Source organism: Oncorhynchus gorbuscha, linkage group LG09 (genome assembly GCF_021184085.1).
Source record: "Oncorhynchus gorbuscha isolate QuinsamMale2020 ecotype Even-year linkage group LG09, OgorEven_v1.0, whole genome shotgun sequence".
Taxonomy (NCBI): Eukaryota; Metazoa; Chordata; class Actinopteri; order Salmoniformes; family Salmonidae; genus Oncorhynchus; species Oncorhynchus gorbuscha.
This window is the reverse complement of record NC_060181.1, coordinates 18,506,424-18,522,298: the sequence shown is the minus strand read 5'-3', so window position 1 is coordinate 18,522,298 and position 15,875 is coordinate 18,506,424. Positions and strand designations below refer to the sequence as shown.

General features: G+C 42.4%; 1 protein-coding gene across 2 annotated transcripts in view; it reads left to right on the top strand.

Annotated features, from left to right (window-relative positions):
- LOC124043233 (adenylyl cyclase-associated protein 2-like) overlaps positions 1 to 14,589 on the top strand; it is a 40,153-nt gene extending 25,564 nt beyond the window's left edge. For both annotated transcript variants that reach the window (XM_046361578.1, XM_046361579.1), the window contains exons 5-13: positions 3,525 to 3,668; positions 4,291 to 4,376; positions 4,579 to 4,684; positions 7,535 to 7,715; positions 8,191 to 8,366; positions 10,868 to 10,991; positions 11,273 to 11,355; positions 11,608 to 11,748; positions 11,899 to 14,589. In XM_046361578.1, coding sequence (XP_046217534.1) covers positions 3,525 to 3,668; positions 4,291 to 4,376; positions 4,579 to 4,684; positions 7,535 to 7,715; positions 8,191 to 8,366; positions 10,868 to 10,991; positions 11,273 to 11,355; positions 11,608 to 11,748; positions 11,899 to 11,982 — 1,125 coding nt within the window. In that variant the 3' untranslated portion in view covers positions 11,983 to 14,589. The remainder of the gene's footprint in view (positions 1 to 3,524; positions 3,669 to 4,290; positions 4,377 to 4,578; positions 4,685 to 7,534; positions 7,716 to 8,190; positions 8,367 to 10,867; positions 10,992 to 11,272; positions 11,356 to 11,607; positions 11,749 to 11,898) is intronic.
- The last annotated feature ends 1,286 nt before the right edge of the window (positions 14,590 to 15,875 follow it).

Here is a 15,875-nt window from a genome sequence, read left to right as displayed (position 1 = left end):
GGGGACCCCAAGGGGTGCATGTTTATTTTTTTTGCCCTAGAACTACAAAGCTTGACGATTATTTGAATCAGCTGTCCCTAGGACCGAGATTGGGAATCCCTGCTGTAGAGAGACTCTTGTCGCTGTTCTCTGAGAATTTGGGTGACGATCCACAATGGCATTGGCAGAACTGACAATCCTCAAATTGGAGGATTAGCCCCCCAAAAAATATATTGTTGTTTTACTTTAAAAAACTTTTTTTAAACCTTTATTTAACCAGGCAAGTCAGTTAAGAACACATTCTTATTTTCAATGATGGCCTGGGAACAGTGGGTTAACTGCCTGTTCAGGGGCAGAACGACAGATTTGTACCTTGTCAGCTCGGGGGTTTTGAACTCGCAACCTTCTGGTTACTAGTCCAACGCTCTAACCACTAGGCTACCCTGCCGCTCCGTTGTCAATCAATATACCCCAGAGAAATCTACTACAAAACCACACAGATACTGTATGGACACATTTTCACATGTACATAGTTTTATATAAACCTAAATCATTGCCTCTGGTGGAAAAGAGATTGTGACCCTGTACAGCTCTCCCATAGGGACCCCAGAGCTGCTGGTAAAACCTCTGGTTTTTCTCTCCACGGCACTGGCCCGGGGTTGTGCTCCGTGGCTTTTTATGGGCATGTTCTATATTTGAGCCACTCCGTGTATGGGTAGGTGTGTGTGTTTGTGTGTGTGTGTGTGTGTGTGTGTTTGAAGCTGGGTTCACCTGACCCCGTCACGGCCCATCACTCTGTGTGTGTGTGTGTGTGTGTGTGTGTGTGTGTGTGTGTGTGTGTGTGTGTGTGTGTGTGTGTGTGTGTGTGTGTGTGTGTGTGTGTGTGTGTGTGTGTGTGTGTGTGTGTGTGTGTGTGTGCCCACATAAAAAACTACAGTTTACGATAGAATAGTATATGACTTACTATAGTATTCTGTATTAAACAGCAGGATACTATAGAAAACTATACTACACTCTAGTATCCCTCGATCATGTGTAGTACTTACTACAGCATTTTGTAGCATACTGTAGAATTCTATACTACACACTGTACTATCCCTTGATCATGTGTTGTCCTTACTATAACATTTTGTCTTATACTGTAGAATACTATACTGCACACTGTACTATCCCTTGATCATGTGTTGTCCTTACTATAACATTTTGTAGTATACTGTAGAATACTACATATATTAAATAGTACAGTATTATCTGCAAAAACACTAGTAAATACTACAATAATGTCTGCAAAAACACTACAGTAATTAGTATAGTATATACTACAGTTTTTACTATAGTAATAGTACAGTATTTAATTTGCATATACTCCACCCATTGCTCCTGAATGGCATCTCAGTGCAAGAGGCGTCACTACAGTCCCTGGTTCAATTCCAGGCTGTATCACATCCGGCCATGATTGGGAGTCCCATAGGGCAGCGCACAATTGGCCCAGCGTCATCCGGGTTTGGCCCGGGGTAGGCCGTCATTGTAAATAAGAGTTTGTTATTACCTGACTTGCCTAGTTAAATAAAGGTTAAATAAAGTTTACACATTCCCCTCTCTATTTGTGCCACCCATGAGTGAGAAACCAACATGCCAAGTATAGCCCATATATTGTGTTCAGACTCCAGTCCTACCTACCTACAGGTTATGGACAATTTGGTCTTAGTATTTGCCCAGTAGGTTTCCTCAAGGAGGAAGCCCCACTTCTATGTCAAAGATAATAAAACAAAAAGATACCACAGTAACTACTATAGTATATAAAACAGTAATATTACAGTATTTATACTATAGTCAACTTTAATACAGTATACTACAATCATGTCCACAAAAACACTACAGTGAATACTATAGTATGTAAATATAGTAATAGTACAGTATTTACATCATAGTATACTATAATATTTTTTCATATGGGTGTTTATCCCACAGTACAGCTGTCTTGCCTCGCCAGCCCTCTGCTCTGCTGCCAGACTTTACCCTGTAAAATCCCAACATAATTTTTTTCTTTATTACTTTCACTGGGAACGTTGATATCATGTTTGCATTATAGCTCAGAGCCTGGCATGTCTGTGAATGTCAGCATATGGGATGCCAAGCCATGGTATCAGATATTGTATGCTGATATGATACAGATCAAATAGCTTGATCGTACACTTTAGGTAGCCTGTCAGGTAGAAGCGTTGGGCCAGACAAGGGAGAGAGATCTCTAGCCTCAGAGATATGTACAACTGACAGACGAATCATCACGAGGGCCGGGAGGTTTGACCGCCTGGGCTTTATCATCATCACAGATGTATTGGAAAACTTTCTGAGCCTTATCATCACATTTAATGTAGAAGTGGTTTTCTTTTTAGAATCCTTTAGCAAGTTATTTTCCATGGGATCTGTAGATAGTGAAACAAAAACGTCAGTCGACGTTGGTCCTACCTATGAAAGGACTGTCTATTTTGGGTTATGAAAATCATGTGCGTCTGATTTGGGCAAGAATTTGTTCAAAAAAGGGTTTTCTCTCTTTGCCTCTCCCTGTGACACACGAGATAGACAGTCCTTTCATACGAAAGTCGACTGACCTTTTACTCTCACTCTCTCCAGATCCCATTGAACAGTCTTATTAAAGGATGAGGTGGAAAGGAGGATTATTTCATCCTCTCCATGTCTGTAAATGTTCCTTAGGAGGGGCTCTCTTTTAGTAGTTAACCCACTGATTGGATGACCTCATACACACTGGATTATGTACTTTATTATGTGTTTATTGTGACAACATATCAAAACCTTAAAGCATGTTCAATCAAAATACATTTTTGTAAGAGCAAATGTATCTAACCCATAATGCAATTCAATTGGTTGCCTTAGCAACACAAGAATAATCACATCATTTCTCAAAAATAAAGCTAAATAAAGAAACAGAAATGATTATACTTGTTTATCTTTCCCACAGCATATCGACAAGGCAGGGAATATTTAGTTAAATTGTCATAGCAACATCAGTTTAGATACAGGTCAAAATAAGAGAACTGTACAGCAGTATTACTAGGGAAACAATGCATTCCTTTCCCCAGTGCCTTACAAGGCCAGAGGGATCTCCTAATGAACAGAGGAATGCTGGGAGGGGAGGGAGGAAAGCGGGAAAGAAGGATGGAAGCAAGAAGGGATCTGGAAGTTCCTTTTGAAAATAGGGTCCTTCTAATAAAGTCCCAGTAGCCCAGTTCTAAACTGTCATTTACATCCAGCTGGCTTGCATGGCAGGCAATCCGTTATAACCAAGGTAGCAGAACTGGAGTAACTGGACCATTGAGAGTGGTGCTCTCAGACTATTGAATATGTGAGCTGCCAAGAGCATTATTACAGAGGAATTTATGGGTGTTGAGTTTTAACAGTCATTGATAAATGCTATTTTTATATTGTCAGTTACGTATATATAAATGACACCACCTGTGATATTGTTCATTTTTTGTTGACAAGCATTTCTTTCCTCCATCTCCCCCCCTGTATCTCTCTCCCAGATGGAGCTGGCTGACCTGCTAAAGCCCATCTCAGAAAAGATCCAGGAGATTCAGAACTTCCGGGAGCGTAACCGTGGCAGTAGCCAATTCAACCACCTATCAGCTGTCAGCGAGAGCATCCCAGCGCTGGGCTGGGTTGCTGTGGTGAGGAGAAAACTAACTGTTCACTTACTTATCTAACCTCCTCATCACCCATTCACTCACTCACTTTGGTGGCACATAGGGCAGCGACACAGGTCTCTATTTCTGACCGTCTTGGACCATGCATCTTCTTCACTGTGTGTCTCCTTTTCCCTCTCATTTGTGTTTCTAAACTACCAGTAAAAGAACTGGTTCTGTTGAATGTTGGTATAATATCCATACCATTACATTTATCAAATCCCTTCCACTCAAGCTGCTTTGAGACTGAAATGGTGGTCTGGACTCTGTCAGAACAAGTCTACGGTTTGCCAGGGAGCCACTTTTTCACACGATTTGTGTCAAACCTGTTTGAACGCTCACGTCACCACATTCTCTTGAGTCTTTGCTCGACACGTGCCAAAGATGCATGTGTCCTATCCTTTGTGTGTGTGTATATATGGCTTGTCTACTGTACAGTCACTGTGGTTTAATGCATTTCTGTCCAATAGGTGGTGAGTGACATAATAATATTCTCTCCATTTCTCTGTCCATATGTCATTGAATGCAGAGCAGAGCTGTCTGAATTTATATGGGGTCAGCTTTGTTTTACCATTTTTTTCCTCTGGTGTCTCCATCTCTCTTCCAGAGCCAGAAGCCAGTTCTCTATGTGAAGGAGATGAATGATGCTGCCATTTTCTACACTAACAGAGTTCTGAAAGACTATAAAGACTCGTGAGTATGGCTGCTGGTGGATTACATCAACTGTTGCTGATAAGCAACTTTGCAGATTATTGTTGCTCTATCTATATCTTTGTTGCTCTATCTATATCTTTCTTCCTGATCTGTCCGTCTGTTTCTCTCTCTGTCTTCGTCCGTCTCTGTTTACATCTCACTAATTGTCATCCCCCCTCTCCTCTTGTCCCTCTCTCTGTAGAGACAAGCGTCATGTGGAGTGGGTGAGGTCCTACCTGTCCATCTGGACTGAGCTCCAGGCCTTCATTAAACAGCATCACACAACAGGCCTGGTCTGGAGCAAGACTGTGAGTAGCTTTCGTAACATCGTTACAAAACAGTGAAACAGCAGTGTAATTATATTTTCATATTATTGAGTTGGGAGTGAGACAATAGAAAAACATCAGTCACGTAAAGACATATCATGAACAGTTACTATGTCTTTTTATTACAGACTGTAATTTACAGTGCTTCAGGACTACAATCCTCTAGCTAACGTCCAGTGGGGCATTCCCTCTACATTCCATTATCTATTGTATGTGTTACAGCAGCAAATAGCTCCTGATCCAACCTCCTCACCCCTGCCCTGAGCACTCAGCACTTCGACATATGTTGGAGGAATAGGAACAAGGCCATGAGTTTTTCCCAAATGTGTAACCTGAGCAGGAAAAACTCCGGTCCCACTGCCTAACCTCTCAGAACTTTTATCTGACATTGGATAAATAGGACCAGGATTTTTCGTGATCAGGTCACATGGTCAGAAAACGCTCCTGGCCCTATGGATGAACTATAACCCTGCTTTCCATACAGGTTTAAACAGACAGGAACAAGACTCAATGAATTACAGTTTGCCTCGAGACATAATAGTCTGATTATTATGGCATGTCCAATTGTTTTCATGTGCAGCAGAGCCTGACTGTGGTTTTCCGTTGCCATATTGCTGAAGCGGTTCAGGGCTTGCATCCCAAATGGCACCCTATTTCCTACATGGAGCCCATAGGCCACTGATCAAAAGTAGTGCACTGTATAATATGGTGTCATTTAGGATGTACAGGAGTTCTCATGTTAATTACCACGCAGTGTATATCTCTATGTGTAGTAATGCAGGCAGGCAGTTGGTGGCGTAAGGACCAGCCTGTATGAACGACTTGGTCCCTGGTATTCTGGTGGCTGCTTTATGGTTCTCAATTGAGCAATTGTAGAGTCAAACCCCCCGCCCTGTCCCATCACACACACTTCTGTTTATAAAAGTTTGCTGGGAATTCATGCTCTTCTTCTACAGATGTAGGATCTTAATTTGACCAGTTTCTCACAGCAGGAAAATAATCCTGCAGCAACTGGAAATTATTGTGTGGATTATAATTAATTTGTTGATCATTAATTAACGGACATTTTTGTAGATGTTGATACTAGTGAAGGTTGGTGGGAGGAGCTATAGGAGGACGGCTCATTGTAATGGTTGGAATGGAATTAATTTAACGATATCAAATCATATGGAAACCACATGTTTGACTCCATTCCCTTTATTCCATTCCAGCCATTACAATGAGCCCGTCCTCCTATAGCTCCTCTCACCAGGCTCCACTAGTTGATACATTTTTTGTTAGGGCAAATCAAGTCTGAAACTTCCTGCAACCACAGGGTGGTCAAATTGAGATCCTACATCGTTTCTCTTCCCCTCCTCTCTGAAAAGAAAGTCCAACTGTAGGGCAGGTTTCCAGTCAGAAATCATATCCCTGCTTCCAGTGGAAGTGAAGCGTTTATTTGTTTGGCTTTTTACGTGATAATAAAACTAAAAGTAAAACTCCTTAAACTTCACATTTAGTCTCTAAAATCTAAAGAGTTTTGAACTCAGGTCAAGGCCACTGTCTTTTTTCAGTGATATGCCAGAATCCTCTGTGTGGTCCTTTGAGGGACAGAGCTGCCACACAATTTGATGGACTGTGTGTGTGTGTGTGTGTGTGTGTGTGTGTGTGTGTGTGTGTGTGTGTGTGTGTGTGTGTGTGTGTGTGTGTGTGTGTGTGTGTGTGTGTGTGTGTGTGTGTGTGTGTGTGTGTGGAGTGAAACCTGAGAGCATGCAGTGGCTGTATGTCAGCTGTTCCTCCTGCCATTAGGTGTCAGGGTTGTGTGTGTGTGTGTGTGTGTGTGTGTGTGTGTGTGTGTGTGTGTGTGGAGAGGACAGGTGGTCCTCAGGGTGGAGGTTTTCTTCAAAAAAGAAAGACCCAACAAAAGCCCTGTGTCTCAGGCCCTACACACCTGCTTCAACACACCCCACGGCGTAACTTAAACTACTGGGCTTTTCTCCTAACTCTAATCTGCCGGCTGCTGATCAGAAGGGCAGGCACACATGCACACACTCTCACACACATATACACACACAGCTCTGACTTAATTTCATTGCACTCAGCTCTAATTCTTGGGCATATGTACAGCTGTTGTGGCTTGTTTGAGCATTGAAGGTGGACCATGTGTAACTATCCGCGGCAGCTGTGCAGTCTGCAGTCAGACCCCGACAGACCGACACAGAAAGAGACAGAGAGACTGTCTGCTTGTCTTTACTGGAGTTGGCAGGCAGGTGGCTTTAAATGAATCTGTTCATTAGCTTGGTAAGTAAGGCTTTCAGTGAGAAAAAAGGCATCTATAGTAGAGCAGCAGGACTTAGGCCAGGATTCAATCCAACCCGCCTTAGAACCGTGTTATAGCACACCTGACATTTAAAGGAAATCTCTGATTGACCCAGCATATACAGCGTTTACCGTGAATGCAATATCTGCGAACATTGTATTTAAAATCTGCATTGTCGGATTGAATCCCAGCCTCAGTCAGAGAATTTAGATCTGCACTTGATCATCATTTGCATATTAAGAACAGCCCCCTGACACAGCTCCACTTTAGATACGATTCCTATTGACCAGGGTTGGACAACTATGGTCCTGGAGAGCCACAGGGACAAGGTGTGAAGGCTTTTGTTTTAACCCAGCTCTTGGCTTTGGCACCTCTGCTATAAGAAACCAGTTGAATATAAATATTTGTCCTATACTCCACCTGCTGGCCAGGGGCAGAAGTACAACTGTATTTCCAGAACCCTTCTCACCATCATCTTGTCTTGATTCACAGTAACATGCCTCTCTCTCTCTCTCTCTCTCTCTCTCCAACAGGGTCCCATTGCGCCTCCCTCTCTGTTCACCCCTGCCCCTGGTTGTCCCTGCCCCCCTCCACCACCTCCACCCCCTGGACCCCCACCAGTCTTCACAGGCGAACCGCCCCAGGCCGACAGCACCACGGCCCAGCATTCAGCTCTCTTCGCCCAGCTGAATCAAGGAGAAGCCATCACTAAAGGTAGCCAGGCCACCGTCACCCAGGGGTTGAAGAGCTCTGATCCAACTGCAGAAGGGGGAGAGAGGGAGGGAGGGAAAAGAAGGAGGAGGAGAAACAGAAGAAGAAAGGGAGGGAGAGTTGAAGAGGGAGGATGTGGGTTGAATCAACAGTTACAGAGTCCTGAGAGCACCACTGCCCAGCACTCAGCCCTGTTCGCCCAGCTGAACCAGGGAGCTGACATCACTAAAGGTAGCCAAGACAGGAGAGAAGACGAGGAAGAGGAGGAGAAACAGAAGGATAAAGAGAGGGAGAATTGAAGAGAGTTGCTGTGTTTTGAGGACATAGAAATAGTCATTATGTTTCTATGGTGTTTAATAATCAGTTAGGGTAAAATTTGTTTGATTTTGAGATCATACATTTTATTATAGATTTTTGTACTAAAACAATAACTTCTAAACAAGTGAATACAAGTAAGTACCCTCTCTCTGTCCACTAGCATTAAAGCACGTCTCAAAGGACCAGATGACCCATAAGAACCCCTCCCTTCGCACCGAGGGAGGAGAGCATCATGCCTCCCCACCAAAGAGCCGAAAGCCAGGAGGCTCCTCCAACAGAGCGCCTCCCCAGAAACGACCCCCCCTGCTGGAGCTGGAGGGGAAGAAATGGAGGGTGGTACGTTACCTATTATTTTGCTTTGCATGCCAGGCTTCTAATTTGTCCTATTATCTACACTCAGGGTTGGGTAGGTTACTTTGTAAATGTAATCCGTTAGTTACCTGTCCAAAATTGTAATCCGTAATGTAACTTTTGTATTACCTAAACTCTGATTACATTCAGTTACGTTTAGATGACTTTTCCCTTAAGAGACGTTAGAAGAAGACAAAAAGGTGTGTTACCAACAGAATGACATCTATTGCAGGATAAATCAGTGTTAAAGTTTACATAGCTGGCCATAAATGAATGTTACATTTTGCTTTATGGGTTGGTTATGTAGGCTTCTTCTAACCCATATACTTTCTACTACATTTAATAATATGGTTAAATTATATCTTTACATTAAAATCCGAAGTCTATTAGAATTCCAGTCATTCCAATAAATGTTATACCCCTTAATCTTCAAGAACAGGATTTGGAATTATGGAAGTATAGATTATCCAAATTGTTTTACTTGAGCATGACCCCAAAACAAAGGACTTATTAGCCAGCTCTACTCTGTTGTTTATGATTTTGTTGTCATGGAGGACTGATTGGGCTCATTTGATTCGAGTTGAAAAATAAATGCTGGGCTCATGTAATGGCCTGCTTTGAGAACTACTGAAAAGTGCTATTTACATGTGAAAAATGAATGCCATATGCTGCGTTTGCGATAGGCCTATTGTTTACCTTTTTGTTGGTAACTAGTTGATATTTTGATAATATACAGCTGTTTAAAGGTCAAATCCACAGATTAAACAATAACAAAATGGCAACCTGCCTCTGTTTTGGTAAAAAGATGCGGGATGGGCCTGGAGAAATGTAACCACTCTCAGATAAATAGACACAACTATTGATGCAAAGACTGACCATCCATGATATATACATAATTGTTTTAACCATGTTATGAGGTTATACAGGTTGTTACATTTACAATGTTTATAAACATTGGAGGGTAACATAACGGATCACAGTTACCGTTTTTTTTGTAATCCTTTACATGTAATGGATTATATTACTCCCCAACCCTGTCTACCCTGAACAAAAATTTAAACATGCAACAATTTCAAAGATTTGACTGAGTTACAGTTCATATAAGGAAATCTGTCAATTAAAATAAATAAATAGTCCCTAATCTATGGATTTCACATGACTGGGAATACAGATATGCATCTGTAGGTCACATGTATACCTTTAAAACAATGTAGGGATGCGACTCCTTCGCATAGAGTTGATCAGGCTGTTGTTTGTGGTCTGTGGAACATTGTCCCACTCCTTCAATGGCTGTATGAAGTTGCTGGATTTTGGCGGGAACTGGAACACACTGTCGTATAGGCCGATCCTGAGCATCCCAAATATGCTCAGTGGGTGACATGTCTGGTGAGTATGCAGGCATGATGAATGGCAAGACAATGGGCCTCAGGATCTCATTACGATATCTCTATGCATTCAAATTGCCATCGATAAAATGCAATTGTGTTCGTTGTCTGTAGCTTATGCCTGCCCGCATCATAACCCCACCACTACCATGGGGCACTCTGTTCACAACATTGACATCAGCAAACCGCTCAACGCCATACACGGTGGCTGCCATCTGCCTGGGATTCAACCTTGAAGAGCACACTTTCCAGCGAGCCAGTGGACATCAAAGGCGAGCATTTGCCCACTGAAGTCGGTTATGACTGTTTGTGCAAACCCACTATTTCCTCGGATGTCTGGGTGGCTGGTCTCACACGATCCCGTATGTGAAAAAGCCGGATGTGGAGGTCCTGGACTGGCGTGGTTACACGTGGTTTGCGGTTGTGAGGGCGGCTGGACGTACTGCCTAATTCTCTAAAATTACATTGGAGGCGACTTATAGTAGAGAAATGAACATTAAATTATCTGGCAACAGCTCTGGTGGACATTCCTGCAGTCAGCATGCCAAATGTATACTCCCTCAAAACTTGACCTCTGTGGCATTGTGTTGTGTGCCAAATTTGCACATTTTAGAGTGGCCTTTTATTGTCCCCAGCACAAGTTGCAACTGTGTAATGATCATGCTGTTTAATCAGCTTCTTGATATGCCACACCTCTCAGGTAGATGGATTATCTTGGCAAAGTAGAAACGCTCACTAACAAGGATGTAAATTTGTGCCCATAATTCTTGAGAAATAAGCTTTATGTGAACATGAAACATTTCTGGGAACTTTTATTTCAGCTCATGAAACATGGTAGCAACACTTTACATGTTTTGTTTATATTTTTGTTCAGTATAAATGGAGGACATGGAATCCCTTAATAATTTTTTTCCTAGTGATTCAGGAAAGTTTAGGTGCCTCACAGATTCAAAGACCAAGATTGCTGTTTGTGTGACTGTATTCTTTCAGAGGCGATTGTGATGTCTGGTGCTAAAACCCAATGAGGTCATCCAAAAGTGAAGGGTCAAACATGAGATGGGTCAGATGGTCACAGGTCTTGTTTGTTGTTTCACCCCACAGGAGTACTTTGACCAGGCTCATGACCTGGTTATCGAGGAGCCAGAGCTGAGACAGGTGGCCTATGTCTTCGGCTGCAGCAACTCTACTTTACAGATAAAGGGAAAGATCAACTCCATCATTGTGGGTGAGTTCAAACATCCATTGTTTTATTTGTTATAGTTCTGTTATTAAGATTTGATTATGTATACGGCAACGTCATTTGCAAAGGCATGGCCATATACTGTACAGTGGACAATTTCTTTGTTGTCTTAGACAGCATCAATCCGGTATCTCTCTCTCTCTCTCTCTCTCTCTCTCTCTCTCTCTCTCTCTCTCTCTCTCTCTCTCTCTCTCTCTCTCTCTCTCTCTCTCTCTCTCTAAACCCTCACCGATTTCATGTTTTTCTGTGATGTTCACCTCTGACAGATAACTGTAAGAAGCTTGGTCTGGTGTTTGACAACGTTGTTGGCATTGTCGAAGTCATCAACTCTAAAGACATTAAGTTGCAGGTCAGCTCAAATTTCATACATGTTCTAGAAAATAACATATGGCATCTCTTTCCTCTCTGCGTCTGAAGTTCAACTCCAATGTACCCGCTGTGAAGCTATAGTAGATGTAAGGTACTGACACCTTTATTTTAATACGTTATGTTGGGCCATCATTTCTTCTGGTGAGGTTACGTGGTCAGGATAAATTCCAGTCTCGAGACTAGTTATAAGATAGATGAATCTGTGCTGATGCTCTGCCCTACATTTGTCCAGGTGATGGGTAGAGTTCCCACCATGTCTATCAACAAGACAGAGGGCTGCCAAGTCTACCTGAGTAAGGACGCTCTGGACTGTGAGATTATCAGCGCCAAGAGCTCTGAGATGAACATCCTGGTACCGCAGGACGATGACTATGTGAGTGTGTATGAAAGTGTGAGTGTTTGCACTTCAGAGTGTGTGTGTGTGTGTGTGTGTGTGTGTGAGAGAGAGAGATGAGTATAAGTATGAGACTGAGTGAGAGTGTGGCTAAGTGTGGTTTTGTTTTAAACATTGTGTGTTTAACAGAGGGAGTTCCCAGTTCCTGAGCAGTTCAAGACGGTTTGGGACGGATCCAAACTGGTGACAGAACCCACAGAGATCGCTGGCTGATCGCTGATACTTCATCGTCCTCATCTCTCTCACACCCCCACTTATTCCTCTTCCTCTCCTCCCTTTTCCCTCTACGTCAAAGATTTCACAAACCCATATAGGCTGGCTATTACAAGTAATAAAAGGACAAACCAGACACTGTAACTGACTAGCTAGTAGTACTGTAGGTTAATTGTAAGCCTGGTTGTATCCATTAAGATGACTTGTTATTGTTTTTTCCTCTGCACTTTGAAATGGTAGATTGTTATGGAACTGTTTGTTTAGCTTATTGGTTGCACAGCACTCTCCTCCACAAAACTACTGTACTATCCACAGAATTATGGTAGGTCTACTATTTAAACACGCAGGCAGTATTTGTCAGGTTTCGTCATGTGTAGAACTAGTTAAACTTGCAAACTAGTTAAAAAGTTGCATTCAAATTTGGAATAAAGAGGAAGTGTAGCCATTATGTTTATCTGTTATATCTGCTGGTGCAAAATAAGGTCATTCTTAAACTAAGTATCATACTTACATGTGTGTGCCATAGCAATAAAATGATGAGTACATATGGGTTCAATATAATTACATATCTTCAAATTAAAAGCAGAAAATTCAACCCTGATAAGACAAACTGTATTAAGATGCATTTTGGAGGTGCATTTTGATTGGAGAGAACCCTGAAATTTCAGTCCTCCTTGGCATTGTCATGTTGTTTTGTGCACTGTTGTGATTTTATTTGATTGAGGTAGAAAGTATTGAAAAATGAGGTCAAGCGTTGACTGTTGATTTGTATGAGAAGTAGGATGAAGAGAATGTCCCACAGATGTAATTGAACAGCCAGTTGGAGTATGTTCCACAGGATGTCCTAGCATACACTGTTTTGGTTTGCTGTAATACTCTACTATACTCAACTATTCACATCTAGCTGTTGAGTCAATGGTTGTATCATGTTTATATTGCATGATAGATTTGTAAATGTATTTTTTATACTACACTGAACAAAAACATAAATGCAACATGCAACTATTTCAGTTCATATAAGGAAATCAGTCAATTGAAATAAATTCATTAGGCCCTAACTAACTGACTGGGAATACAGATATGCATCTGTTGGTCACAGATACCTTATTGTTTTAAAGGTAGGGGTGTGGATCAGAACACCAGTCAGTATCTGGTGGGACCACCTCATGCAGCGCGACACATGTCCTTCGCGTAGAGTTGAACAGGCTGTTGATTATGACTTGTGAAATTGCTGGATATTGGTGGGAACTGGAACACGCTGCCGTAGATGTCGATCCAGAGCATCCCACACGTGTTCAATGGGTGTCATGTCTGGTGAGTATGCAGGCAATGGAAGAACTGGGATATGTTCAGCTTCCGGGAATTGTGTACGGATCCTGGCGATATGGGGCCGTGTATTATCATGCTGAAACATAAGGTGATGGCGGCGGATGAATGACATGACAATAGGCCTCAGGATCTCGTCACGGTATCTCTGTGCATTCAAATTGCCATCGATAAAATGCAAGTGTTCATTGTCCGTAGCTTATGCCTGCCTGTATCATAACCCCACCGCCACCACGGGGCACTCTGTTCACAACATTGACATCAGCAAATCACTCGCCCACACAACACCATTCACGTGGCCTGCGGTTGCGGGGCCGGTTGGATGTACTGCCAAATTCTCTAAAACAACGTTGGAGGCAATTTATGGTAGAGAAATGAACATGAAATTCTCTGGCAACAGCTCTGGTGGACATTCCTGAAGTCAGCATGCCAATGCACACTCCATCAAAGTGTTTTTATTTTACATCTGTGGCATTGTGTTGTGTGACAAAACTGCACATTTTAGTGGCCTTTCACTGTCCCCTGCACAAGGAGCACTTGTGTAATGATCATCCTGTTTAATCAGATTCTTGATATGCCACACCTGTGAGATGGATGGATTATTTTGGCAAAGGGGAAATGCTCACTAACAGGGATGTAAAACATTTGAGAGAAATAAGCTTTTTGTGCTTATGGGACGTTTCTGGGATCTTTTATTTCAGCTCATGAAACATGGGACCAACACTTTACATGTTGCATTTATATTTTTGTTCAGGTATATTACATTGATAGCAGACTAGATGTCAGTATTACTCAAGCAAATGCAATTGTCACAGTGAAATAGAAGGTAAAAAATGTAAAGGATAACAATAGCGAGAGTTTAATTGCATTTGATATCTAGTTTGTAAGATATAACTTGCTTATCTCTTGTTCATGTGCCTAACCCAAATATATATGGTTGTAGCATCACCACCAATAGATTGTTCTAATATTACCAGCTCTGTATTTGTAAGCCTTAATATACATAGATACAAATCAACATAGAGAGAAATGTTTGTTGTCATGTTCAATGCGCACTAAAGTCTTGTCTATATACCTGTTAGTCGGAATACCCTACTGTAAAACATTTTCTTTCCATTTCTTTAATGCATTTTGTATTGGGGCACAAATGCATTCAGTAGCACCATCCTTTTGAGAGGAAATACACCAGTAGTGCTTGTCACATGTTCTAATTCATACCCAGCAGTGAATTTAGTGTATGTAAATGTCTTAGCGTTTTTCAAAATTAAATCTAAACTTTAATGCTTGTGTGATGTGTTTTGATATTGGTTTGGACTTGATAATCACATTTTTTCGTGGTACATTTTATTCAGTGCCATAAATATGGAAAAGAGCAATAATGTTGAGAGAATTTAAACTGGAAACATAATAAATGTTCCAGTGGAGACCATGACAGCTCAAACAACAAGTGATTACATTCCAGCCATCAGGAACCTAAACCTACAACACACAAAACAACATCTAAACTGTTCATCATTTCATTCATCTGTTTGCACTAGCATACATTCAAATACATGCATATACATTGTTAGTGTTTACTAACTGTGTTTCCCTGGGAGCATCTCCCTCTTCCTGCAGGGTTTTATCAGCAGCACATCTACTGTCACTACCACTAGCTAATACCTTAGTCTGGTCCTTTAGTGGGCTCCTTGATAATAAAGCACAGTGAGCAATCACCCAGAGGCCCTCCGAGTCCTGAGTGGACAGCATGGCAAGAGTGTCTCCCTCAGTCTCCTTCAACGGTTGTTCTGGAATACGTTTCATGGGCTGTTCTAAAACATGCTTCCATGGTGATGGGCTACTTGGTCCTGTCAATCGATGAGTCTTGTTTGGGAAAGACATTGATGGTGACGAGACGTTCCCTGTTCTTTCTCCCTCCTGTGACATCAGAGATGGTAGATGCCTTCCCTGGGTGGAGGTTCTATCCTGTAGACCCTGCCGAGCCCTGAATCCCACCTCCCTCTGCATGCTCTCCGGGAAAGCAGTGCCTGAATCACTGGCCTGCCCCACTCCAAAAGGGAGTTCCTGGTTTTGTCAGAACACACTACAATTCAGAATCTGGATCATTTAGATCTTGACGATACTGTGGGCTGCTACAGTCACTTAAAGGGCCCTCCTGACTGCAGGTTCCCAGACAGCTTTCTCTTTTTGTCTGGTTCCATCATCTCCTCAGATTGATGGTCCATGTTTAGATGGGGCATATGCTCTTCTCCTGAAGCACTGCCTGTCCCACTGACAGCCTGCTCCCTCAGCACTCTTTTGTAGGGTGGTGGGTTGGGCTCCTTTACTCTGTGCCCGACTCTGAACCCCCTGCACATTTCCATTTGGTCCCACTCCCAATGTTAACATGTCTGGGGGAAGTTGAGGCACATCTGGTGGAAGTGGAAGGTGTGGGGAGCCATACTTGGTTCTGTAGGTGGTATCCCCCTTCCCAGAGTACAAAGAAACTTGCCGTGATCCTGTGCAACACCCTGTCGTTCTCTGCAAACATTAAAGCAGTGACTTGCTCCTGCAGGTTCATGCTCTAC